At 45.9% G+C, this 27321-nt stretch overlaps 1 protein-coding gene across 1 annotated transcript; it reads left to right on the top strand.

Annotated features, from left to right (window-relative positions):
* The first annotated feature begins 667 nt into the window (after positions 1 to 667).
* Positions 668 to 4867, top strand: LOC134343681 (transcriptional repressor scratch 1-like). Its single transcript, XM_063042436.1, has 2 exons — positions 668 to 1143; positions 2546 to 4867. The coding sequence occupies exons 1-2, from the start codon at positions 990 to 992 to the stop codon at positions 3271 to 3273; spliced, it is 882 nt and encodes a 293-aa protein (XP_062898506.1). The 5' UTR covers positions 668 to 989; the 3' UTR covers positions 3274 to 4867.
* The last annotated feature ends 22454 nt before the right edge of the window (positions 4868 to 27321 follow it).

Here is a 27321-nt window from a genome sequence, read left to right on the forward strand (position 1 = left end):
GGGCAAAACGCAGGCAAATGGGACTGGTTCAGGTGGGCAACTTGGTCGGCATAGTTGAGTTGGGCTGAACGGCCTGTTTCCGTGCATATGCATGACTCCGTGTTTCAATAATATCTCTCCTCGTTCTGCCAAACTCGAGGGCAAATAGATGTGGGGAATCAGTGACAAGCTATTTCCCTTTGTAGGAGCAAAGGGAGATAAGCCAAACCTCTCCTTGGAGTGACGAGTATTTTTCAAGGCCAGGGGAGGTTTCAGTGTAACATTCCGGTTGAAGGGCAGAAACTCCAACGGTGCAGCACTCTCGCACTGCTGCACGGAGCTGCCAGACGTTGTGGAGATGAGGTTTGAAACCGTAAACTCCTGACTCGAGCAGGCGCGCTAACGGCTGACAGCCTTAAGCTCAGAATTATAGATCATAGGATCAAACCGAGATCGAAGCAGCCGAAGTAGCAGTGGGGGGGGGGGGAGAGCGCGGGCACCGCAAACAAAAGATTGAGCTCGTCTGGCGTAATGTGGATCCCCAGAGAATTTTTGATGGACTGAATTAAGCATTTCCATTTACCACCTGATCGCGACTGTATAAAACCTACTGCAGCTGACCTCACAGTTCAGTCAGCTTCAGGAAGGAGCGGAGCAGAGAGCCGCCGAGAGTTGTTCTGTGCTGAAATTAGATCCAACACGGTGGCCCCGGCGCACGAGTCGCTGGGAGCTGTCCGGTGCTGAAATTTAAGCAAAGACTTTAACCCCCGGCACGGGAGTCGCTGGGAGCTGTCCGGTGCTGAAATTTAAACCGAGACTTTACCCGAAGCACAGGAGTCACTGGGAGCTATCCGGTGCTGAAACTTAACGCCGGCAGAAAAGCCGCTGGGATCTGTTCAGTCCTCAAACTGAATCCTGGACTCTACCCCAGCGGAAAGAGGTGCTGGGAGCTGTTCGGTACGGGAACTAAAACCTGCTCTCTGCTCCGCAACGTTCCGTAGAAGGAAAATATGCCGCGATCCTTCCTTGTTAAGAAAGTCAAGCTGGATGACTTCCCATCCCCTACTACCAGCATCCCATCGCCGACTTCAGATTACGATAACCCTTATGCCAGAAGCGCCACCAATAACGTTGGGAGTCTAACCACTCGATTGCACGAAAAAGGTAAATGATTCTTGTCCTTTGATCTATTGCTGCCTCGGGTATAATCTTGCCCAATCTTTCCATTCTCCGCGCCGCATTTGCAAAGATTGACACCAAATATACGCGAAAAAAATCATTGTTATAATAACTGCACCAGGATTGAATGCAGAAATAAGCTCCTGTAAGCATTTTACGCATTGCGTGTGGTATTTTGAGCTATTTATCCAAGAATAGTGTTTTCATCGATTGCATTGTTTCTGGATGCGGCTCCCCCCCCCCCCGCCCCCCACTTCAAAAATGTTCTTCTAATGTTGTCAAGGCTGATCGAGTTCTCTCTTAAATGTCGAGATTTAAAAGAAAGGAGAATGGGACGGTGAGATAAATATAGAGGGGGGTCAGATAAGAGCCTCGTGTGTATCAACTGCCTGCGCCTACAGGCGGGGGGGGGGGGGGCGGCGGCGGTGGGAGGTGATAGAGAAAGTTGGAAAAGACTGCAGTACATGGAAGAGAGTAGCTGAAGGCCTAACGGCTCCACTGTGTGCCGTTCCCTCCTCCAGCTGGCGGGACCAATATCCACCGTAATATATTATTAATGGAAATACGTTCATGCTTGTTGCATCTTCAGTTTAATGAAATTCAAACAAAAATCGATTCAGCCCCTGACTTACACTTGTCCCTCAGTGTTCGCAGTTAACAAAGGATCTGTGTGTGGGGGGTGCCTTTGATTTGATTTCACAGCGTATTTCCCAGATCAGAGACGGTCGTGGTGGTCTTTATTTATTGTTGCATGTGCGACATTGGGAGCCGAGGGCCATGTTGGCCCCTGGCGTTGCAATGTTTGCTTAAGGACACAATAGAGTTTCAGCTGCGTGCCGCCTCTGTGGCCGACCTGACGCTGCCTTTACAGGAGGATTTCACATACGAGGATATTACAAAAGCGGGGAGTGGGAACAGCTTGTTGATCGGCCAGAGATCTAGTTTCGTTTATAGGAATGCGGCCCTGTCTAATTTCGACCCTTCATTTCCGCGATAGTCACTGACTCTGTGTGTGTGTGTGTGTGTGTCTGTGTCTGTGTGTGTGTCTGTGTGTTTCTGACGAATTAAATGGCATTATTTTATTCAGATATTATACACACAGAAACAGCTACTAAATACAATGCGCTTCTTATTGGTTCGCTTTCTGTGAAGTCATTTAACGAGGCGGGTTAAATTTGTAGCGCATGGGCCCTAGCTTTTGTTCCCCCCATTTGTAATGTTGCTAAAATTAAAATCCAAACTGCAGTTTGCTTATTGCAGTGTATAAATAGCAGAAACTGCAAAAAAAAAAGCAGGCTGTATTTAAGGGCGCGAATGAATCCGTCCGTAACCTCCCGTTCTCAATGAAGCAACTGAACAAAGATCTCATCTCTTTCTGTGTCGCCAGGGTACATCACCGGGTATATGACGCCTTCCGTCTACGACGGAGACCCCCAAAACGCGATTAAACTATCTTCGCCCGAGCCGATCTATGCAACAGTGCACGGTGAATACGGAGTGCCGGACTCGGAAGCACCGGACAGCCCGCAATCTGGGATTACAACCGGCTACATCAACGGGGATGCGGCGGTGAGCGAAGGCTACACGGTGGATGCTTTCTTCATCACCGACGGTAGGTCGAGGAGGAAAGCGATCGGCGGCTCTAGGAGCACCATCCAGCGGCACACTTGCAACGACTGCGGCAAAACGTACGCCACGTCGTCCAACCTGAGCCGGCACAAGCAGACACACCGGAGCCTGGACAGTAAAATGGCCAAGAAATGCCCGACCTGCGCCAAGGTTTACGTCTCCATGCCGGCCATGGCAATGCATCTGCTCACCCACGACCTCAAGCACAAGTGTGAGATCTGCGGCAAGGCGTTCAGCAGACCTTGGCTCCTGCAAGGTCACATGCGCTCTCACACCGGGGAGAAGCCGTTCGGCTGCGCGCATTGTGGCAAAGCGTTCGCCGACCGCTCCAACCTCCGCGCCCACATGCAGACTCACTCGACGTTTAAGCACTTCAAGTGCAAACGCTGCAACAAGACCTTCGCGCTGAAGTCGTATCTGAACAAGCATTACGAATCCGCCTGTTTTAAAGGCGCCATGCCGGCTCTGAATGCATTAGAAGCTTGATGCCTGTCCCTTTCCCTCGTCCCTGCCCCATCCCACCCTCTACCACCCTCCCCCAGAACATTTACTCCCACTCCCCACCCCACCATCGAGCAGGAAGACAACACACGAATTACAATAAGATCATCGCTGGGTCTAATAGCACACTTACAATGTTTTGTATCAACAGCTGAAGATCGAAATATTACTTGCTTGCAGTTCTTCGGGTAGACTTTATTACAAAAACAACCTCCTGACTCAAACCATAGACAACAGCGGGCCCCTCTCGCAAAACCTCTCGCTGAAATTCAGTGAAGGCATTAACGGGGGCCGCTGACCGTTCAAAATTTTTTAGACACACGGAGGACTTGTGTACTTTTGCCAACGATCAAAACAACTCCCCTGTCTCAGCCCCACATTCCTTCTTCCTTGGCCTAACAAAATGATCAACTTGTTTAAGAGTTCTTTAATTTATTTATCCAGTGACTATTGGTTCGATCTACCCCGGCCCGTTGCCTCTCCAGTTTGAACTTTTTGATGTATTGATTTGCACTTTATTTATTTATTTGTTTGTTTGTTTGTTTGTTTATTATCGGATTCATCCTTGAATCGATCGGTTCAGTGTTTAACAGGTTGGCAAACTGTTACCGACATGCCAAAGCGCTTGCCACTTTCAGAAGGACAGACATGAAAAAAAACTTTTTTGTTAGATTACTTTTTTTTGTCGAACTCTGCATTTTATGCATGCAAACAGTATTCAATCTATGCCAATTGTAAGATAACTATATTTTGAACTTTTTTGCAAAAAGATGAGAAAAAATATCATAGGAATTAAATAATGTAGACAGTTTTGAAGGCAATATTTCACGCAGAGCCTGGAATACGCTATACAGCAATAATTAATTGATGCATGGTATTTTTAAGACAAAAATAGTATTTGGATAAGCGAATAAATCAGGTACATTTTAATCCAGTATTCTGAATAGTAAAACAGTTATTTAGGATATTAACTGATTAATATCAGGGAATTTTCCAATGTAGTCTTATAGGATTTAAGACAGACGAATCTTCCATTTTAACGTTGCCTGCCTTTGTCCCAATGCATTCTGGGACGGCCTTCATGGCGGGGAATGCACAGAGACTTTTGATATCGAGTGACATGTGGTGAGAAAAAAAGATAATCATCGTTAACGCATTCCCATTACCGTCTCTTTCCCTCATTTTAGGATTTCACCCGGAAGTCTTTCTGGATTCAGGTAGATGAGAATGGATTTATTATTAATAAGGGTCACGCGCACGCGGGAGAAGTGTATTTCGCGTCGAGTCTTGTAAATAACATTTGCAACTTGGAGACTAAACAGGATTTTTACAAATTGTAAAGAAAAGAAGTCTATAACTCTCCCAGTTACTGGGGGAAATTTTCACGGGAATTTTTAAGCCAGTATTGAAATGACGGTTGTAAGCACAATGACACCAGATATTATGGCGCACTTCGTAGCTAAAAAGGAACAGTAATAATTAATAAAGCCGATTCTTAATATACGACGCCTGCCTTGTTATTTTTTTCCAGTGGCGTGCCTATTTGAAAGTCCTGTTGGATTTACAAATCCAAATTATCAGCCAAGCCCCCATTCTGAGTGCAGAGCGACGGGTTGGTGGGGATACCGGCAGAGTTGACGAAGAGGGAATCTTGGCCTGTGGCGGGAGAGGATTCGCAGGGATCAAATCCTGACATCTCTTGCGAATGTAATACCAAAATACACCGGAGCAGAATCAGGCCATTCGGCCCATTGAGTCTGCAGCACCATTCCATCATGGCTGCCTTCTCCCCATAACCTTAGACGTTCTGACTAACCAAAAACCTAGCAACCTCAGCTTTAAATACCGTATACCCGATGACTTGGCCTCCACAGCCATCTGTGGTAATGAGTTCCATAGATTCACAACCGTCTGGCTAAAGAATCACCCCACGAGTCAACGTACGGGGTGTGGGAAGGCGCTGACCCTCGCCACGTGAAGCGCGTGATTTGTGATTGGGAACGGGGATTAAATCTTTCTCGGCGCCTTCATTTGGATTTGGCAGGTGGGGGAGTCAGAGTGTCGGGGCAGGAGGTGAGTGTGGGCGGGAGGGGTAAGGAGGAATGGGGCTTGTGTAGTGAGGGTGGGGGGGCAGGAGGGGGTGAAAGGGGTAGAGATTAGGATGAGGGCAGAAGAGGTTATAGGGGTGACAGGGTTGTGGGGGAGTGAGGGTGGGGCTAGAGTTAGTAGGGGCAGGAGGGATGAGTGTAGGGGTGGGGCAGTGAAGATTGGGATAGGTGGGATGTCCTGGTCTGATTGCAGAGAGAGATGATGATAAGGAATGGAGCAGAGCGGTGGAACACTGAAAACAGCCCATTGGCCCACAATGTTGTGCTGCTCCAATTTATTAGTAACCTATGCCTGCACAATGTTTCTATCAATGTTCAATGTTTTCATTCATTTGCCTATCTAAACATCTCTTAAAAGTCTCTAATGTTTCTGCCTCTCCTGTGACCCCAGAGAGCACATTCCAGGCCCTCACAACTCTCCTTGTAAAAAATCCTGCCCCTCACATCTCCTTTGAAATGACTCCCTCTCACCTTAAATGCATGTCCTCTGGTATTAGACATTTCAACCCTGGGATAAAATGTACTCTCCTTACCCACTCTATCTATGCCTGTCATAATCTCATAACCCTCTATCAGAACCCAAGTTTTACCAACCTTTTGTTATAGAACCTTGATGAATTATTGACCCAGTCCAATAATTATACCAACAAACCCATGTCTCATCCCCCCCCCCATTAACGCTCCTTTTCCCTCTTCCTACGTAAATGTTTCACCCTGTACCTTGGTTGGTTTTTCAATAATGCGCCAATATAAATAATACTTCTTGTGGTTTCTCTGTCTCAGTTACACCCTCAGCCCTCACTTCATACTGCATTTACATTTTCTGATATCCATATTGACACATTTTATCCATGAATAGTGATCCCTATCCTTGGTCACTCCCAAACATCACCCCTCATGTTTTTGATTCCATCTCTTCTCCGTGTTTTCCGTGAGCTTGCAATCTGCCCCAACCACGTCCACAACTCTACACGTTCTGACCTTATTCAGATGCCTGATAGTTACAAAAAAAGTACAAATATATTACATCTACCACACTACCCTAACCATCCTAATCACCTCTTCAACTTGCACAGTAATTTTCTTAAGGGTCTGGGTGCTCAGGTCATCCTTTCTCAGATGAGGTTCCCAAAATCACTCGTAACACTACAAATTCAGTGTGACCAATTCCTTCTAAAGACCATAGGACATAGGAGCAGAATTAGGCCTTTTGGCCCATCATCTGCTCTGCCATTCTATTGTGATTTATTTTTTATCCCTCTCAACCCCATCCTCCTGCCCTCTCCCCACAATCTTTGACGCCATGACTAATCAAGAACTTATCATCCTCCTCAATGTACCCAATGACTTGATCTCCACGGCTGCCTGTGGCAATGGATTCCACAGATTCAATTCCTACTACCTGTAATCCGGTTCCTTCAATAATCCGGCACTGATTATGCTTAATGTGATCCTTCTGTAATTCGGCATTTTCACTATTCCAACACTCCTCAGGTCCCAGTGGTGCCAGATTAGTGAAGGTCAACCTGTACAACCAAATGAAACAACATTCCTTGGGGCTACGGTGCACCACAAAACATATATCACACACAGCATGTAAGATAAAATATTATCACAAATAATATGATATAATTTGAAATGCATGTAGTGTGCTTCACAGGTAAAAACCAAATAGTAAAGAGTACAGTAAACTGGTCACTGTTCTGATGATGAGACCTCGATGGTGGCAGGGTATTCCTTAGCCCAAGGCCTGAGGGAAGAAGCTGTCACCCAGTCTGGCAGTCCTAGTCCTGATGCTCCTGTACCTCCTTCCTGACGGTAGTGGGTCAGAGAGATCATGAGATGGGTGGTAGAGAACCTCAACAATGCTTCCTTTAAGTACTTATCCTCTGGAAATGAAGGCTAACTTCTTTACTGTTGACTCAACTTGCAAGTTAACTTCTAGTGAATCCTGCACTGGGACTCCCAGGTCCTTTTGCACCTCTGATTTCTGAACTTGCTCCCCACTTAGAACATAGACTTTGCCTTTATTCCTTCTACCATACATTTCCCAACACTGTCCTCCATCTACCACTTTTTTGTCTATTCTCTTAATCTGTCCGACCCTTCTGCAGACTGCCTGCTTCCTCATGGTTAGGTGCTCCTCCACCTGTCTTTATATCATCTATAAACTTCTCTCCAAAGCCATCAATTCCATCATCCAGATTATAACATGAAAAGAAGTGGTCCAAACACTAACTCCTATGAGAACACCGCCAGTCACCGGCAGCTAACCAGAAAAGGATCCCTTTATTCCCACTCTTTGCCTTTTCCAGTCAGCCAGTCTTCTATTGTGCTAGTATCTCTTCTGTAATATCACAGGTTCCTGTCTTGTTTAGCAGCCTCGTGTGTGGCACCTTGTCAGTGGCCTTCTGAAAATCCAGATGTTCTATTCTCCCCCGACCGCCTGATTCTCTCATCACCATCTATATTAGGGGTAAGTTAAGTAAGATAAAATCTGTATTACCCAGCTCCCACTGACACTTCCCAGTCTCCAGCCAGCTGATAGGATTCACCTGCCGCTCGTCCCACTCTCATCTCCTGCAGCCTATTTAACCCCAGTTTACATCCGCAGTCCTTGTTCAATAGTCAAACCAGTCAGTTAGCCTCAGCCACTTGCTCCTAGCTTTCACTCTCCTTGTCTAAAGTTTACCTTGTTGCCTGTTGTGTGTAATTTCTGTTCTCTCTCATTTTTTGGCCCCTTGTGGCTTGTTATTTTGCAGTCCGTTATTAAAGTTATCGCTTACTGCTGAATCGTCTCCGTTGTTCTGCTTTTGGGTCAAGCCCCCTCTACATTTCCTGAGAAAACATACAAACTCCTTATAGAGAGCGGAAGATAATGAACCTGGGACTCTAATGCTGGAGTAGCATCACACCAACCACTATGCATAATATGCACTATAATAATACTGAAATAATATGTATTATTATTTATTATAATTAATTAGTCAATAACAGGACTAGTAAAGCAAATTTATTCAGCTGAGCATGTGAAGTGTAAATCTATTGGATATTGGTTAATAACTGGCTGTTAAGAGAGTCTAGGGGTATGTCCTGGGATCAGTGTTGGAGATGAAGGCAAATTAATTAAATGGGAATGATAGCACAGAGTGAGAGGAAATTAATTTAAGTTAATGAGGCTCAGGCAAGATTTAAGAAGAAAGGTATTTTGGGGGGGTGGGGATGGTGGTGCAGGAACAGTGATTAAAATAGTACGTGTCCATGTCAGGGTTAACATTTATTTCCAGAGGACTAGAATACAAAAGCAACGATGTGATGCTGAGCCTTTAAAAGGCATTGGTCAGACCACACTTGGAGTATTGTGAGCAATTTTGGGCTCCTTATCTAAGAAAAGATGTGCTGGCATTGGAGAGGGTCCAGAGGAGGTTCACAAGAATTATTCCTGGAATGAAAGGGTTAATGTATGAGGAGCATTTGATGTCCCTGGGCCTGGACTCACTGAAGTTTAGAAGAATGCGGTGGGGGGGGGCGAGATTTCATTGAAACCTAACAGATATTGAAAGGCCCATTGAAAGTGGATGTGGAGAGGATACTTCCTATTGTGGGAAAGTCTAGGACCAGAGGACACAGAACAGAGGGACATCTATTTAGAACAGAGATGAGAAGGAATTTCTTTAGCCAGAGAATCTGTGGAATTCATTGTCACATACTGCTGTGGAGGCCAACTCACTGGGTATATTTAAAGTGGAGGTTAATGGGTCTTTGAGAGCATCAAAGATTATGGGGGGAAGGCAGGAGAATAGGGTTGAGAGGGAAAATAATTCAGCCATGATTGAATGGTGGAGCTGAATCGATGGGCTGAATGGCTGAATCTTGCTCTAGGCCTTATGGTCTAAGATGGGCCACCTGTCAGCAGTTTGTAAGGACACAAAGAAGCAAAGGTGACCTGATACACTCATCCCTGGCCCAGGTGAACTGCCCAGTGCAAACAGATGACGATCTCCAGTGAACAAGATGGGTGCTGCAAGAAGCTGATCTGACAACTTCGCCTGAATTGAGTTCAGATTTAAATACAGATGAATTTATTTATCACATGTAGGTTGAAGCATACAGGGAACCACAGTACTGTGGTGTGTGGCACAAGTCTTTACAGTGCCAGTGACCCAGGTTCAATTCCCATCACTGCCTGTAGGGACTTCGTACGTTCTCTCCATGACCATGTAGGTTTGCTCCAGGTGTCCCAGTTTCCTCCCACAGTCCAAAGACTTACAGAGTAGGGTTAGTAAGTTGTGGGCAAACTATGACAGTTTCACCACACATTCTGATGCCAATATAACATGCCCACAGTGCATGACAGAACAACACTAGTGAAAACAAACAAACAACAACAGCAAAACAAATCCCTTTCCCACCTCCCACCAACCCACTCCCACCCACACACACAGACCAGCCTCCAACCACAGGATTCTCAAACTCCCAGACATCAGGCCTTCAACCTCCAGTCCGGTTCACAACTTGGACAGGGTTTTACCTGAAAAAGCTAAAAACAAGAGCTGGAGAAACTCAAGTTCAAGTTTACTGTCGCCCGACTGTGCGTAAACACAGCCAAATGAAATGATGTTCCTCTGACCATGGTGCACTCACAAGACATACATGCTGCAGCTGTACAGGGTACTGGTGAGGCCACACCTGGAGCACTGTGTGCAGTTCTGGTCTCCTTACTTGAAGAGGGATATACTGGCTTTGGAGGAGGTTCACCAGGTTGATTCCAGAGATGAAGGGATTAGACTATGAGGAGAGATTGAGCTGCCTGGGACTGTACTCAATGGAATTGAGAAGAATGAGAGGAGATCTTACAGAAACCTATAAAATTATGAAAGGGATAGATAAGATAGAGGCAGGGAAGTTACTTCCACTGGTAGGTGAGACTAGAACTAGGGGGCAATAGCCTCATGATTCAGGAGATGAGGAGGAACTACTTTTCCCAGAGGGTGGTGAATCTGTAGAATTCTCTGCCCAATGAAACAACGGAGGGTACCTCAGTAAATATATTTAAGACAAGGTTGGATAGGTTTTTGCACAGTGGGGGAATTGAGAGTTATGGGGAAAAGGCAGGTAGGTGGAGATGAGTCCATGGCCAAATCAGTCATGATCTTATTGAATGGTGGAGCAGGCTCGACAGGCCAGAAGGCCAACCCCTGCCTCTATTTTTGTGCGTGGCCAAGTGGTTAAGGCGTTGGACTAGTGATCTGAAGGTCGTGAGTTCAAGCCTCAGCTGAGGCAGTGTGTTGTGTCCTTGAGCAAGGCACTTAACCGCACATGGCTCCTGCACGTTTATAGCCCAGCGGCGGCAGTTGGTGCAGTATGGACAGGACAGGATTTCTTATGTTCTTATATATCGCACACTGCACAGAAATAAAATAATACCATAAGTAAGTTATTAAAATATAATTCAAAAAGCATTTGAAGTGAGCAGTTAGCAGTTGTCCATCCTAGTGATGAGATGTTGACGGTGGCAGGGTATTCATTAGTCTCACAGCCTGTACCCGGCCTGGCAGTCCTGGTCCCGATGCTCCTGACGGTAGTGGGTCAAAGAGATTGTGGGATGGGTGGTGGTACTTCTTTGCTTTTATATGTTAGTCCTCTGGGAAATTAAGAGACTCTTGGACAGGCACATGGATGATAGAGCTTGGAGGGCTATGTGGGAGGGGAGGGAAGGGTCAGGCTGATCTTCGAGTAGACTAAGAGGTCTGCACAACATTGAAAGCTCGAGGCCCTGTGCTTTATTGCACTGTGCATATTCTGTGAATAAGTTTGAAGTTGAACAGGCAACGGAAATTTATTATCAAAGTAAGACCATCAGACCATAAGGCTCAGGAGCAGAATTAGGCCGTTCAGCCCATCGAGTCTGCTCTGACATTCCATCATGGCTGACTTATTATCCCTCTCAACCCCATTCTCCTGCCTTCTCCCCGTAACTTTTGATGCCCTGACTAATCAAGAACCTATCAACCTGCAGTTTAAATACACCCAATGACCTGACCACCACAGCCATCTGTGGCAGTGAATTCCACAGATTCATCACCCTCTGGCTAAAGAAATTCCTCCTCATCTCTGTTCTAAATGGACATCCTTCTATTCTGAGGCTGTGCCCTCTGGTCGTGGACTGCCCCACTATAGGAAACATCCTCTCCATGTCCACTCTGTCTAGGCTTCCAATATTACATATCTGCCACCACATACCAACCAGCCTGAGGTGCGTTTTCTTGCAGACATTCACAGTCGAACAAAGAAATATAATCGAACCAATGAAAAACTACACACAAAGAACGACAAACAACCAACGTGTGAAAGAAGACAAACTCTGCAAATACAAAAAACAAATAGTAATGATAATGAATCCCGGTTGTCTGTCGTATCCGATGATGACAGAAAACCTGTGTGGGAGAGTTTTTAAAGTGGAAAAGCGGTTGCATTGGGGCAGTTACACTCTTGACCTCAGAAGTCTGGGTCCAGTGGTACGAATAGTTGTCACAACGGGGCTCTTCCTTGGTCGCAGTGGGTGGCCGTGACATCGCCAGTGCCTGCTCATGCCCCTCGCTCCCCGTGGAGCTTTGCAGAGCCACCTTCCTGGCTGCTGGGTCTCACTGTTCATCTCAGTCCACTGGAGATGGCTTCGCATGCTCGGGCAGGATGTCCTTAACTCCTCAGGGTATGAGACTGTCAGTTACCCTCACCTGGTTTAGCCAGCATGTTGAAACGGTTCCAAAGGTACAATTTAATGTCAGAGAAGTGTATACAATATCATCCTGAAATGCTTTTTCTTCACAACCATCCACAAAAACAGAGGAGTACACCAAAGAATGAATGAGAGTTGAATGTTAGAACCCCAAAGCACCCCCCCAGCTCCTCTCTCCCACATGTAAGCTGCAGCGAGCAACGATCCCCACTCGCCCTACCAGCAAAAAAAGCAACAGCACCCCCCACTGAGCACTCAAGCATGAGCAAAGCGCCAGCAAAGACATAGACTTGCAGTACTCCAAACCCTACTCGTTCACCCGGTATTCAACATACCACAGGCTCTCTCTCTCCCTAATAAGGGAGAAGGGGGTGTCTCCATTTTCACAGCGAGAGGGGAGACATAACATATGACTCGCTAGTTTACGATGTTAAAAGTCCAAGCTCTGTGCCCAAAGATCTCAGGTCTCTGCACACACAGCCATAGATCTTCTGACTCCCACAATACACCGATCTCCTGCCGGGACACCGACCTTCGATCCGCCTATATCCAGAGCCACGAGATCTCGGACCTCCGAAGGCGAGCTGCGCTCTTAGGCTGAGCCCTTGGCATGCCGAGTAACACCCAGTCATGAAACCCCAAGAGCGGGTCCCATTCCACAAAGAACCAAAGTCAGCGTGCAACTCCAGGTCGGGGTCTTCAAAAGAACCCTGAAAGGGAAAAATAGAGATATTAAGGATGGAAACAGAGCTGCTTCGGAAGATGCAAGCAAAGCAGTTGCCATTTAGTGCCATGGTGACTAAGCTCCACCCTCCTGAACACACGCAAACAGCTACTCGGAGCCACAGGTGAGAACTGAGTGTCCGGTGGGGAGCAAAGGCGAGTGAGCTGCCCCAGAATGGGCACAACAAGCCCCTTCACCAGAGATACACCACCCTGGACACCCCACACACCCCATAATAATATTGAGAATATGACCTGTAAAGTTCCTGAAAGTGAGTCCATAGGTTGTTGAGGTGAGTGAACTTATCCATGTTAGTTCAGGAGCCTGATGTTTGAACCTGGTGGTGTGAGACTGAAGGAGAGACCACAATCTGTCACCACTCATGCAGATAAATCTCCACCCACCCTTTGCTCTCTGATCCGTTTAATTCACAGACTGCTCTTCACTGTCTCACTTGGCTTGTTCATCCAAAGTGTTCTATTAAATCACTCCTCAATTTCCTCTCCACATGGGAAATGGTTCCGTATCTGACATCTCTCTTCCGAACTGCAGCTTTTAGCCATGGTATTAGCCTGATTAATTGAAGCTGATATAGCCCCTATCATCTTAATATCCTTTCTTATACTAGAATCATTCCTCCAACTGTGTGGAATTGCCATACGATTCCTACATGGATATTGAACTCATAAACACTACCTCACTTGTTAAAATATACATTATTTCTGTTTTTGCACTATTTTTAATCTATTCAGTATACATATTGTCGTCGTCGTGGCGATCCCTCGAGGTCGAGGATGATGGTCTCCATTCTGTTGATCTACTTATGGGCTCTCAAGTGGCTTATGAGTCCAATCTTGGCTTTGTAAGTTCTTCCGCATTCAGGACAGGTAGTTCCAGATGGCAGATCGGGCTTTGGTTGTTGCTGCCTATCTTTATATTTTCTTCTCTTTTCTTCTAATTCTGCACATCTGTTGGCTTCGAAAGTTGCTGTTCCTTCTCGGATGATGGCTTGCCAGTTTCCTGTCCTTGGCATTGGTTTCCCAGTTGTTGATGTTGATGTTACATTTCTTCATGTTGGCTTTTAAGATGTCTTTGAATCTCTTCTGTTGTCCGCCTCTTTTACGTTTGTCTTCTTTAAGCTGGGAGTAGAAGATTTGTTTCGGCAGACATTCATCTTTCATCCAAACAACATGACCGCTCCATCTTAGTTGGTTCTTGATGACGTAGGCTTCAATGCTTGTTATTTTTACTTCATTTAGCACACTGACGTTGGTTCTTCTATCTTCCCAGCTGATATTTAAGATGTTTCGAAGACAGCGTTGATGGAACTTTTCAAGTGCCTTCAGATGTCGTTGGTATGTTGTCCAGGTTTCTGATGCATATCTATACTTACTGTAACTGATTGACTTATTTTTTCTTTCTATATTATTATGTATTGCATTGAACGGCTCCTGCTAAGTTAACAAATTCACAACACATGCCAGTGATAATGAACCTGATGCTGATTCTGAAATGACAGTAATCTGCACCAGGCCATTGTATTGTGGCCATGAGACATTCATTCCTTTTACCACTCCTCAATTTATAAAAAAAAAACTGTGGGTGTTGTTAAAACTGTTCGTCCCCACTCTTGAACTGTCAGGGAATTCCGTATTCAAACATCCAGATCCTGATACCTTCTGTCCCGCCTGTAATAATCAGCTACCTTATCATTTCATCCCAAACACTCAGGACATCCCCTCTTCTCATTGCTACCATCAGGGAGGAGGTACAGGAGCCTGAAGGCACACACTCAACGTGTCAGGAACAGCTTCTGGCCCACCCAACCCCACCATCAGATTTCTGAATGGATAATAACACACTATATTATAGGCTCTTTTTTGCATCACATATTTTTTAAATATATTTCCTATTGTACCTTATAGAAATTGTTCAATGATTTACACTGTACTGCTTCTGCAAAACCAAAAAATTTCCCAACAGAAGTCAGTGACAATAAACCTGATTCTGACCCCTCGTGGAGTGAAGATCCTGTTCCTGTGAAGATTCTGATCCATTGTGGAATGAAGATCCTGTTCCTGTGATGATTCTGATCCCTTGTGGAGTGAAGATCCTGTTCCTGTGATGATTCTGATCCATCATGGAGTGAGGATCCTGTTCCAGTGATGATTCTGATCCCTCGTGGAGTGAAGATCCTGTTCCTGTGATGATTCTGACCCCTCGTCGAGTGAAGATCCTGTTCCTGTGATGATTTTGATCCCGCGTGAAGATCCTGTTCCTGTGATGATTCTGATCCCTCGTGGAGTGAGGATCCTGTTCCTGAGATGATTCTGACCCCTCGTGGAGTGAGGATCCTGTTCCTGTGATGATTCTGACCCCTCGTGGAGTAAAGATCCTGTTCTCATGATGATTCTGATCCCTTGTGGAGTGAAGATCCTGTTCCTGTGATGATTCTGATCCATCGTGGAGTGAAGATCCTGTTCCTGTGATGAATCTGATCCCTCGTGGAGTGAGGATCCTGTTCCTGAGATGATTCTGACCCCTCGTGGAGTGAGGATCCTGTTCCTGTGATGATTCTGACCCCTCGTGGAGTGAAGATCCTGTTCTCGTGATGATTCTGATCCCTCGTGGAATGAAGATCCTGTTCCTGTGATGATTTTGATCCCGCGTGGAGTGAAGATCCTGTTCCTGTGATGAATCTGATCCCTCGTGGAGTGAGGATCCTGTTCCTGTGATGATTCTGACCCCTCATGGAGTGAAGATCCTGTTCCTGTGATGATTCTGATCCCTTGTGGAGTGAAGATCCTATTCCTGTGATGATTCTGTTCCCTCGTGGAGTGAAGATTCTGTTCCTGTGATGATTCTGATCCATCGTGGAGTGAAGATCCTGTTCCTGTGATGATTCTGACCCCTCGTGCAGTGAAGATTCTGTTCCTGTGATGATTCTGTTCCCTCGTTGAGTGAAGATCCTGTTCCTCTGATGATTCTGACCCCTTGTGCAGTGAAAATCCTGTTCCTGTGATGATTCTGACCCCTCGTGGAATGAAGATCCTGTTCCTGTGATGATTCTGACCCTCGTGCAGTGAAAATCATGTTCCTGTGATGATTCTGACCCCTCATGGAATGAAGATCCTGTTCCTGTGATGATTCTGATCCCTTGTAGAGTGAAGATCCTGTTCCTGTGATGATTCTGATCCATCATGGAGTGAAGATCCTGTTCCTGAGATGATTCTGACCACTCGTGGAGTGAGGATCCTGTTCCTGTGATGATTCTGACCCCACGTGGAGTGAAGATCCTGTTCTCATGATGATTCTGATCCCTTGTGGAGTGAAGATCCTGTTCCTGTGATGATTCTGATCCATCGTGGAGTGAAGATCCTGTTCCTGTGATGAATCTGATCCCTCGTGGAGTGAGGATCCTGTTCCTGAGATGATTCTGACCCCTTGTGGAGTGAGGATCCTGTTCCTGTGATGATTCTGACCCCTCGTGGAGTGAAGATCCTGTTCTCGTGATGATTCTGATCCCTCGTGGAATGCAGATCCTGTTCCTGTGATGATTTTGATCCCGCGTGGAGTGAAGATCCTGTTCCTGTGATGAATCTGATCCCTCGTGGAGTGAGGATCCTGTTCCTGTGATGATTCTGACCCCTCATGGAGTGAAGATCCTGTTCCTGTGATGATTCTGATCCCTTGTGGAGTGAAGATCCTATTCCTGTGATGATTCTGTTCCCTCGTGGAGTGAAGATCCTGTTCCTGTGATGATTCTGACCCCTCGTGCAGTGAAGATTCTGTTCCTGTGATGATTCTGTTCCCTCGTTGAGTGAAGATCCTGTTCCTCTGATGATTCTGACCCCTTGTGCAGTGAAAATCCTGTTCCTGTGATGATTCTGACCCCTCGTGGAATGAAGATCCTGTTCCTGTGATGATTCTGACCCTCGTGCAGTGAAAATCATGTTCCTGTGATGATTCTGACCCCTCGTGGAATGAAGATCCTGTTCCTGTGATGATTTTGATCCCTTGTAGAGTGTAGATCCTGTTCCTGTGATGATTCTGATCCATCGTGGAGTGAGGATCCTGTTCCTGTGATGATTCTGATCCCTCGTGGAGTGAAGATCCTGTTCCTGTGATGATTCTGACCCCTCGTCGAGTGAAGATCCTGTTCCTGTGATGATTTTGATCCCGCGTGGAGTGAAGATCCTGTTCCTGTGATGATTTTGATCCCGCGTGGAGTGAAGATCCTGTTCCTGTGATGAATCTGATCCCTCGTGGAGTGAGGATCCTGTTCCTGTGATGATTCTGACCCCTCGTGGAGTGAAGATTCTGTTCCTGTGATGATTCTGATCCCTTGTGGAGTGAAGATCCTGTTCCTGTGATGATTCTGATCCATCGTGGAGTGAAGATCCTGTTCCTGTGATGATTCTGATCTCTCGTGGAGTGAAGATCCTGTTCCTGTGATGATTCTGTTCCCTCATGGAGTGAAGATCCTGTTCCTGTGATGATTCTGATCCATCGTGGAGTGAAGATCCTGTTCCTGTGATGATTCTGTTCCCTCGTTGAGTGAAGATACTGTTCCTGTGATGATTCTGACCCCTCGTGGAGTGAAGGTCCTGTTCCTGTGATGATTCTGTTACCTCGTGGAGTGAAGTTCCTGTTCCTGTGATGATTCTGACCCCTCGTGCAGTGAAGATCCTGTTCCTGTGATGATTCTAATCCATCGTGGAGTGAAGATCCTGTTCCTGTGATGAATCTGACCCCTCGTGGAGTGAAGATCCTGTTCCTGTGATGATTCTAATCCATCGTGGAGTGAAGATCTTGTTCCTGTGATGATTCTGTTCCCTCGTTGAGTGAAGATCCTGTTCCTGTGATGATTCTGACCCCTCGTGGAGTGAAGATCCTGTTCCTGTGATGATTCTGATCCATCGTGGAGTGAGGATCCTGTTCCTGTGATGATTCTGATCCCTCATGGAGTGAAGATCCTGTTCCTGTGATGATTCTGACCCCTCGTCGAGTGAAGATCCTGTTCCTGTGATGATCGTGATCCCTCGTGGAGTGAGGATCCTGTTCCTGTGATGATTCTGACCCCTCGTGGAGTGAAGATCCTGTTCCTGTGATGATTCTGATCCCGCATGGAGTGAAGATCCTGTTCCTGTGATGATTCTGATCCCTTGTGGAGTGAAAATCCTGTTCCTGTGATGATTCTGACCCCTCGTGGAGTGAAGATCCTGTTCCTGTGATAACTCTGATCCATCGTGGAGTGAAGATCTTGTTCTAGTGATGATTCTGATCCATCGTGGAGTGAAGATCCTATTCCTGTGATGATTCTTATCCATCATGGACTGATGAGTCTATTGCATTTGCCTTCCACTTTCCCATATCGCCTTATCTATGAAACGATGTGCTGGTTTGGAGGGGTTCCAGAGGAAGTTTGTGAGGATTTTCTGGGAATGAAAGGGTCAATGTTATGAGAAGCGTTTATGACTCTGGGACTGAACTCACTGGAGTTTAGCAGAATGGGGAGAATCTCATTGAAACCTCTTGAATATTGAAAGGCCTGGGTAAAGTGGATGTGGAAAGAATGCTTCCTATAGTGGGGGAGTCTAGGATCAGAAGTCACAGCTATAGGACATTACTTTAGGAGAGAGATGAGGGATAGTAAATCAGCCACGATGGAATGGCAGAGAAGGCTCGATCGACTGAATGACCTAATTCTGCTCCTATGTGTGATGGTCTTCTCTCCTTCCAAATTTTAATTTAGATTTTAAAGCAAGCATTCAAAATGTCTGAGGATATCCAAATGGATGGAATTGGGTTCAGTTTCAACATTTATCAGAACCAGGTATAATACTGACAGATGACATGCATCACTGTCTGGTATGGAGGGGCTACTGCACTGGACCAAAAGAAGCTGCAGAGGGTTTTAAATGTAGTCAGCTCCATCTTGGGCACTAGCCTACAAAGTACCCAGGATATCTTCAAGGAGCGGTGTCTCAGAAAGGCAGCGTCCATTATTACGGACCTCCAGCACCCAGGACATGCCCTTTTCTCACTGTTACCAACAGGTAGGAGGTACAGAAGCCTGAAGGCACACACTCAGCGATTCAGGAACAGCTTCTTCCCCTCTGCCATCCGATTCCTAAATGGACATTGAAGCTTTGGACACTACCTCACTTTTTTTAATATACAGTATTACTGTTTTTTTCACATTTAAAAAAATCTGTTAATATACAATAATTGATTTACTTGTTTATTTATTGTTATTTTTTAAATTTTATTTATTTTTCTCTCTGCTAGATTATGTATTGCACTGAACTGCTGCTGCTAAGTTAACAAATTTCACGTCACATGCCAGTGATAATAAACCTGATTCTGATTCTGATTCTGAAATTTGTTGTTTTGCCGCAGCTGTACACTGGGATACATAAAAAATCTATAAGTTACAATGATACTGTACGTAATTAAACTAAATTAAATTAAATGTGTAATACAAACAAAAAAGCAAAAAATAGTGAGGTGGTGTCCATGGGTTCATTGTCCGTTCAGAAATCAGAGGGCGGAGGGGAAGAAGCTGTTCCTGAATCACTGTGTGTGTCTTCAGGCTCCTGTACCTCCTCCTGATGGTAGCAATGAGAAGAGGGCATGTCCTGGGTGCTGGGGGTGCTTATTGATAGATGCAGACTTTTTGAAGCAGCACCTTTTGAAGATGCGCTCAATGCTGAGGAGACGACTACCCATGATGGAGCTGGCTAAGCGTCAGTCGACCACGATTGCTTTTTCCTTTGCCTTTCGTTGTTTTCTTGACCTGTCTTTTCATGTTTCATTCATTCTCATTCCGTCTTCTTAGGCCTTCACTGGTCGGCATGGATGATGGATGTTGTGTCTGGCTGTCTAGATACACAAGCCAGGGCAGTACAAATGGAGAGCAAGCTGTTGCTCATGTAGCAGGCTCCCCCTCTGCACAGATCTGATGAACACAAAGCAACGGCAGACACCGATACAGTTTGGTTCCAGCAGCATCGCAGTAGTTGCCCATCTGTGTTGAACTCATCATAGAACTGTTTCAGGGACTTCATCTCCAGATTTTTCCTCAAGGTTTATTCCCAAAGCCTTCCCCGTGAGTGGGTATAGCCACAAGGCAGCGGAGATTTAAGATCTGAGATTTCTTTCTCCTAGATGAACTGCCAACCGCATCTGGCGAGCCCCATCTGACTGGTTTGAGATGCAGTAACCCGCCTTTTCCCCTTCTCCTGTCAGTGGAAACTGTTCCACCGGGCTGAGTAGCTAAGCCACACGCCAAGGCCAGGAGCCGGACTTGGTTGTCAGAGACTACTTGAGACACGCACCATTGGGAGCATTTAATAGGTAGTGGGAGTTTATCCCTATTATCACCCCCGGCTATAACAACCTTTCTTGCAATGCTTCCTAAAACTGCTTAGCAGTAAGTTTTATTCCTCATTCTTGACTTCCGAAGAACCTTTGGATGGGAAAAGCATCAGGACTTAACACTTCAAATCTGCATCTTCTGGTTGTTGATTCCCCAACCCTGAGAGGATAGAAACAATCACAGAGTCACACAGCACGGAAACAGGCCCTTCAGCCGGTCTAGTCCATGCTGACCCAGATGCCTCATCCAAGCTTACCTTCAGCCTGTAACCCTCTAAAACGGATGCAGATGGGACATGGGGAGAAGGTACCAGGGGAACAGGCTGATGGAGCTAAAGGCAGGGGCAAGGAACAAGGCTTCCCAGGAGGAATCTCTGGTTTTTCCAGCAGCAAGTGGCTGGAATGAGTGTACCCTGTTCAGAAGGATGGTAACGTAGGGTTAGCGAACCACTACTGCACTGCCAGCACTGAGGGTTCAGTTCTGCCTCTTTCTGTAAGCTGTCTGCATGTTCTCCCTGTGACCGTGCGGTTTCCTCCCACATTCCAAAGACATACGTGTGAGTCAGTTAATTGGTCACGGGAGTGTAATTGGTCACAGGTGTGTAATTGGTCACGGGTGTGTAATTGGTCACAGGAGTGTAATTGGTCACGGGAGAGTAATTGGTCATGGGAGTGTAATTGGTCACGGGAGTGTAATTGCTCACAGGAGTGTAATTGGTCACTAGTGTGTAATTGGTCACAGATGTGTAATTGGTCACGGGAGTGTAATTGGTCATGGGTGTGTAATTGCTCACAGGAGTGTAATTGCTCACAGGAGTGTAATTGGTCACTAGTGTGTAATTGGTCACGGATGTGTAATTGGTCACGGGAGTGTAATTGGTCATGGGTGTGTAATTGGTCACAGGAGTGTAATTGGTCACGGGAGAGTAATTGGTCATGGGAGTGTAATTGCTCACAGGAGTGTAATTGCTCACAGGAGTGTAATTGGTCACTAGTGTGTAATTGGTCACGGATGTGTAATTGGTCACGGGAGTGTAATTGGTCATGGGTGTGTAATTGGGCACAGGTGTGTAATTGGTCACGGGAGTGTAATTGGTCACAGGTGTGTAATTGGTCATGGGAGTGTAATTGGTCACAGGAGTGCAATTGGTCATGGGTGTGTAATTGGGCACAGGTGTGTAATTGGTCACGGGAGTGTAATTGGTCATGGGTGTGTAATTGGGCACAGGTGTGTAATTGGTCACGGGAGTGTAATTGGTCACAGGTGTGTAATTGGTCATGGGAGTGTAATTGGTCACAGGAGTGCAATTGGTCATGGGTGTGTAATTGGTCACAGGAGTGTAATTGGGAGGAAGGGCCTGTTACTGTGCTACATCTCTAAATAAAATACAGAAGCAAACTAAAAAGGGAGACTGCAGGGTTGGGCAGGGATCCTGGAGAACACGGTGTCACACTCACTCACGTTTACACAATCACGTGCACGCTCACCAGCTGGTGTGAGCACAACCTCAGCTCAGTGGGGGCAGAGGGTGCATTATGAAACCCATCCTCAGTGAGTATAGGAGTTGCTCACGGTTGTAGTTCACGTTACATTTGTGGAAGGAGTTGCTCAGGCCACTCTTGGGGTACCACGCACAGTTTTGGTCACCCCGTTGCAGCAAAGACATGGTTAAACTGGAGGGCGTGCAGAGAATATTTATGGGGATTTTAGACCATAAGGCAAAGGAGCAGAATTAGGCCATTCAGCCCATTGTGTCTGCTCTGCCATTCCATCATGGCTGATTTATTATCCCTCTCAGCCCCATTGTCCTACCTTCTCCCTGTAACCTTTGATGCCCTGACAAACCAAGAACTAGCAACCTCTGTTTTAAATAGACTCAATGGCTTTGCCTCCACAACTGCCTGTGGCAAAGAATTCCACAGTTCCACCACTCTCTGGTGAAAGAAATTCCTCCTCATCTCTGGTCTAAAAGGACACCCTTCTATTCTGAGGCTGTGACCTCTGGTCGTAGACTCTCCCACCACAGAAAACATCTTCTTCACATCCACTCTATCAGGGCCTTTCACTATTCAATAGGTTTCAATGAGGTCACCCCTCATTCTTCCGAATTCTAGTGAATACAGACCCAGAGCCATCAAATGCTCTTCACATGACAATCCTGCAATAATTTTCGTGAACCTCCTTTGAACCCTCTCCAGTTTCAGCACATCCTTTCTAAGATAAGGGACCCAGAACTACTCACAATATTCCAAGTGATGCCTCAGCAGTGTCAACATTACATCCTTGTTTTTATATTCTAGTCCTCTTGAAATGAATGCTAACATTGCATTTGCCTTCCTCACCACAAAATCAACCTGCAAATTAACCTTTAGGGGATCCTGCACAAGGAATCCCAAGTCCCTTTGCAACTCAGTTTTTTGTATTTTTTTCTCCATTTAGAAGCTGTACAATCGGATGATCTTGATCAGGATTCTCACCGCCATTGACCCTAAGCTAAGGTTCAATCAGGCAAACACGAGGAAATCTGCAGATACTGGAATTTCAAGCAACACACATAAAAGTTGCTGGTGAACGCAGCAGGCCAGGCAGCATCTCTCGGAAGAGGTACAGTCGATGTTTCGGGCCGAGACCCTTCATCAGGACTAACTGAAAGAAGAGCTAGTAAGAGATTACTATAAGGTTCAATCAGAATGATTTTTGGCAGAAGCGCACAACAGTAATGCAAATACTTGCTCTCCGTAGGATCGTCAAGGAAGTCAAGAAGAACAACCTACCAGCCGTGCTTACTTTCATCGATTTTCACAAAGCTTTTGACTCCATTCACCAAGGTAAAATGCTGAAGATCCTGAAAGCTTACGGAGTGTCAGACCATCTACTGAGAGCAATAGAGTCCAGCTATACCAAAACCAAGGCGAAAATTGTATCACCAGACAGAGAAACAGCAGTGTTCGAGCTCCTAGCTGGTGTGCTGCAAGGAGACACTCTGGCGCCCGACATCTTTATAATCGTCCTTGATTACGCTCTGTGTCAAGCTACCAAAGATCATGACAAGATTGGTTTTACCATAAAACCAGGACAAACCAAAAGGGTCAGACCAGTTACGCTCACAGACCTCGATTCTGCAGACGACATAGTTCTGCCCTCTGACCAGATGGAGGAAGCACAGCAGCTACTGACAAAAGTGGAAATTGAGTTCACCTAAACGCTAAAAAGACAGAGTACATGGCGTTTAACTGCAATGAAGGTACTCTCAAGACCGTAAAGAATGATACCGTTAAGAAAGTCTTTGACTACAAGTACCTCGGGTCAAGAGTGATGAGTTCGGAGAAGGACATAAAGATACAGAAGGCGCTGGCGTGGAGGGCTATGAACGACATGAAGGAAAGCTGGAAGTCGAACCTGATCAGAGGGCTTAAAAAGAGGATCTTCATAGCAGTCATAGAGTCCATTCTCACGTATGGATTGGAGGCGTGGACACTCACCAAGACGATGTGAAAGTCTCTAGATGGTGGCTATACACGAACGCTCCGGATGGCTCTTGACGTGAGTTGGCAACAGCACATGATGAACGTCGAGCTCTATGATGACCTACTGATGCTCTCCACTAAAATCGAGGTGAGAAGACTGCAACTAGCGGGGCACTGTCTATGCCACCCCGAGCTACCTGCCAGCCTAGTCATCATATGGGAGCCCAAGCACGGGAGGATGAACCCTGGGCGCCCTCCCAAGACTACGGTCAACAAGCTCCTAGAAGACAGGGGCGTGGCTAATGCAGATGAACTGAACACACTGATGAGGGAGAGGGAGAAGTGGAGAGTCCGTCATCATGCCCGACACCGGCCCCCTAGGCCTGAGTCGACGTAGTAGTAGAAAATAGTAAGCCCTTTCATTTCTTCTACCAAAGTGCATTGCCATACGCTTCCCAACACTGTATTCCATCTGCCACTTCTTTGCCCATTCTCCTAATCTGAGTCCTTCTGTAGCCTCTCTACTTCCTCAAAACTACCTGCTCCTCCACTTATCTTCATATCATCTGCAAACTTTGCAACAAAGCCATCGATTCCATCATCCAAATCATTGACATATAACGTAAACAAAATCAGTCCCAACACAGATCCCTGTGGAGCACCACTAGTCACCAGCAGTCAACCAGAAAAGGCTCCTTTTATTCCCACTCTTTGCTTCCTGCCAATCAGCCACTGCTTTATCCATGCTAGAATCTTTCCTGTTTACCATGGGATCATAGCTTGGTAAGTAGCCTCATGTGTGGCACCTTGTCAATGGCCTTCTGAAAATCCAAATACACAACATCAACTGATTCTCCTTTTTCTATCCTGCTTGTTATTTCTTCAAAGAATTCCAACAGATTAGTCAGACAAGATTTTCCCTTGAGGAAACCATGCCAACTACAACATTTTATCATGTGCCTTCAAGTACCCTGAGACCTTATCGTTAATAATCGACTCCAACATCTCCCCAACCACTGAGGTCAGACTAACCGGCCTATAGTTTCCTTTTTTCTGCTTCTCTCCCTTCTTGAAGCGTAGAGTGACATTTACAATTTTCCAGTGTCTGGAGTCATTCCAGAATCCAGTGATTCTTGAAAGCTCATTACTAATGCCTCCACAATCTCTCCAGCCACCTCTTTCAGAAATCTGGAGTGTACACCAGGTGACTTATTGATCTTCAGAGCTTTCAGTTTCCCAAGAACCTTCTCTTGAGTTATATCATACTGCTAGTGTCTTCCACAGTGAAGATTAATGCAAAATACTTATTCAGCTCATCCGCCATTTCCTTGTCCCCATTAATACCTCTCCAGCATAGTTTTCCAGCGGTCTGATATCCACTCTCGTCTCTCTTTCATACTTCATGTATCTGAAGAAACCTTTGGTATCCTCTTTAATATTATTGGCTAGCTGACTTTTGTATTCCACCTTTATCTTCTTAATGACTTTTTTAGTTGCCTTCTGTTGGTTTTTAAAAACTTCCCAGTCCTCAAACTTGCCATTGATTTTTGCTCTATTATATGCCCTCTCTTTGGGAAGTATATGGAATGAGCTGCCAGAGGAATTGGTTAAAGCAGGTACAATAGTATTTCAGTTCAAAGGGTTTCAGCCCGAGACATTGACTGTACTCTTTTCCTAGATGCTGCCTGGCCTGCTGAGTTCCTCCAGCATTTTGTGTGTGTATCTCAGTTCTAAGATTAGCCTTGTTTGTCACACGTATATCAAAACACACAGTGAGATCATTGTTTGCGCCAAAGATTGTGCTGGAGACAGCCCGCAAATGGCCCACAACTCAATAACCCCAACCCGCACGTCTTCGGAACGTCGGAGGAAATCAGAGCACCCGGGGGAAACACACATCAGCATAAGGAGAACGCAGAAGCTCCTTACAGACAGCAGGGGGAATTGAACTGGGGTCACTGGGAGTGTGAAGCCACACTACTGTGCTGCGATCTGCCAGATGGTTCAATGTCCATGAGATGAATAAATGGATCTGCACTCAAGTCAGGCAGAATGCACATCCTGGTCGCCGCGAATCATCTGCGCACCCCACTTACCATCCACAGAGCACTTGGATAAGTGAGGAAGGCAAATGCAATGTTAGCATTAACATGGAGAGGACTAGAATATAAAAATAAAGACTTACAGGAAAGATGTAAATAAGATTGAAAGACTACAGATAAAATTTACAAGGATGTTGTCGGAACTGGATGAACTGAATTATATGGAACAATTGGATAAGTTATTCCTTGGAAAGTAGAAGATTGAGGGGAGGGTTGACAGAGGTATGCAAAATTATGAGGGGTTGAGATAGAGTAAATGCAAGCAGGCTTTTTCCACTGAGGTTGGGTGGGACTAGAACTAGAGGTCATGGGTTAAGGGTGAAAGGTGAAATATTTAAGGGGAACCTGAGAGGAAACTTCTTCATTCAGAGGCTGGTGAGAGTGTGGAATGAGCTGCCAATGCAAGTTTTGGATGCAATTTTGATTTCAGTGTTTAAGAGAAGTTTGGATAGGTACATGGATGGGAGGGGTATGGAGGACTATGGTCTGGTCCGGGTGCAGATTGATGGGATTCCGCAGATTAAATGGTTCGGCTTGACTAAAGGGCCTGTTTGGGTGCTGTGGATTTTTACGACTCTATGTAATGCAGAGGCATGAGGCATTGGTCAGACCACGCTTGGAGTATTGTGAGCAGTTTTGGGCCCCTTTATCTAAGAAAAGATGTGCTGACATTGGAGAGAGTCCAGGGTGACATTGAGGAGGTTCATGAAAGTGATTGCAAGTTAACAAATGAGGAGTGTTTGATGGCTCTGGGCCTTTACTCACTGGAGTTTAGAAGAATAGAGGGTGGGGGGAAATCTCATTGAAACTTATCAAATATTGAAAGTCCTTGGAAGTGTGGCTGTGGAGAGGATGTTTCCTATAGCGGGAGAGTCTAGGACCACTGGGCACCACCTCAGGATAGAGATACGTCCATTTAGAACAGAGATGAGAAGAGATCTATTTAGCCGGAGGTTGGTCAATCTGTGGAATTTATTGCTACAGACTGTCATGGAGGCTAAGTCACTGAATGTATTTAAAGTGGAGGTTGTTAGGTTCAAGCTTAGTAAGGGTGTCAAAGGTCACGGAGGAAAGGAAATGGAGTTGTGGGGGATAATAAATCAGCCATGATGGAATGGCAGAGCAGACGTGATGGGCTGAATGGCCTGATTCTGCTCCTAAGTCTTATGGTCTTACATGGAGGATGGGGCTTGGAAGGAAGTGGGACTAGCTGGGTGGGCACTGTGGTTAGTACGGACTGGTTGGGTCGAAAGGCCTGCATTGCTCTATAACTCTAATCACTGGAGGTCCCCAGGCAGTCAGGCAGTACCATTAGAGTGCAAGATGGAGGCAACGGCTGAGGTTAATGACCTGAAGGTACATCTCCTGTCCTCGGCATCCAGCAGTAAGTCTGGCCAAAATCCAAGCAATCCAACCTGCTCTTGTTCCCAAAGATAGATCAGCTCCCTGTGTGACGTCAGGAGGAAACTCAAGCCTCCCGCCTTCCTTACGATCCATCTTAATCAATGACTA

Source organism: Mobula hypostoma, chromosome 3 (assembly GCF_963921235.1).
Source record: "Mobula hypostoma chromosome 3, sMobHyp1.1, whole genome shotgun sequence".
Taxonomy (NCBI): Eukaryota; Metazoa; Chordata; class Chondrichthyes; order Myliobatiformes; family Myliobatidae; genus Mobula; species Mobula hypostoma.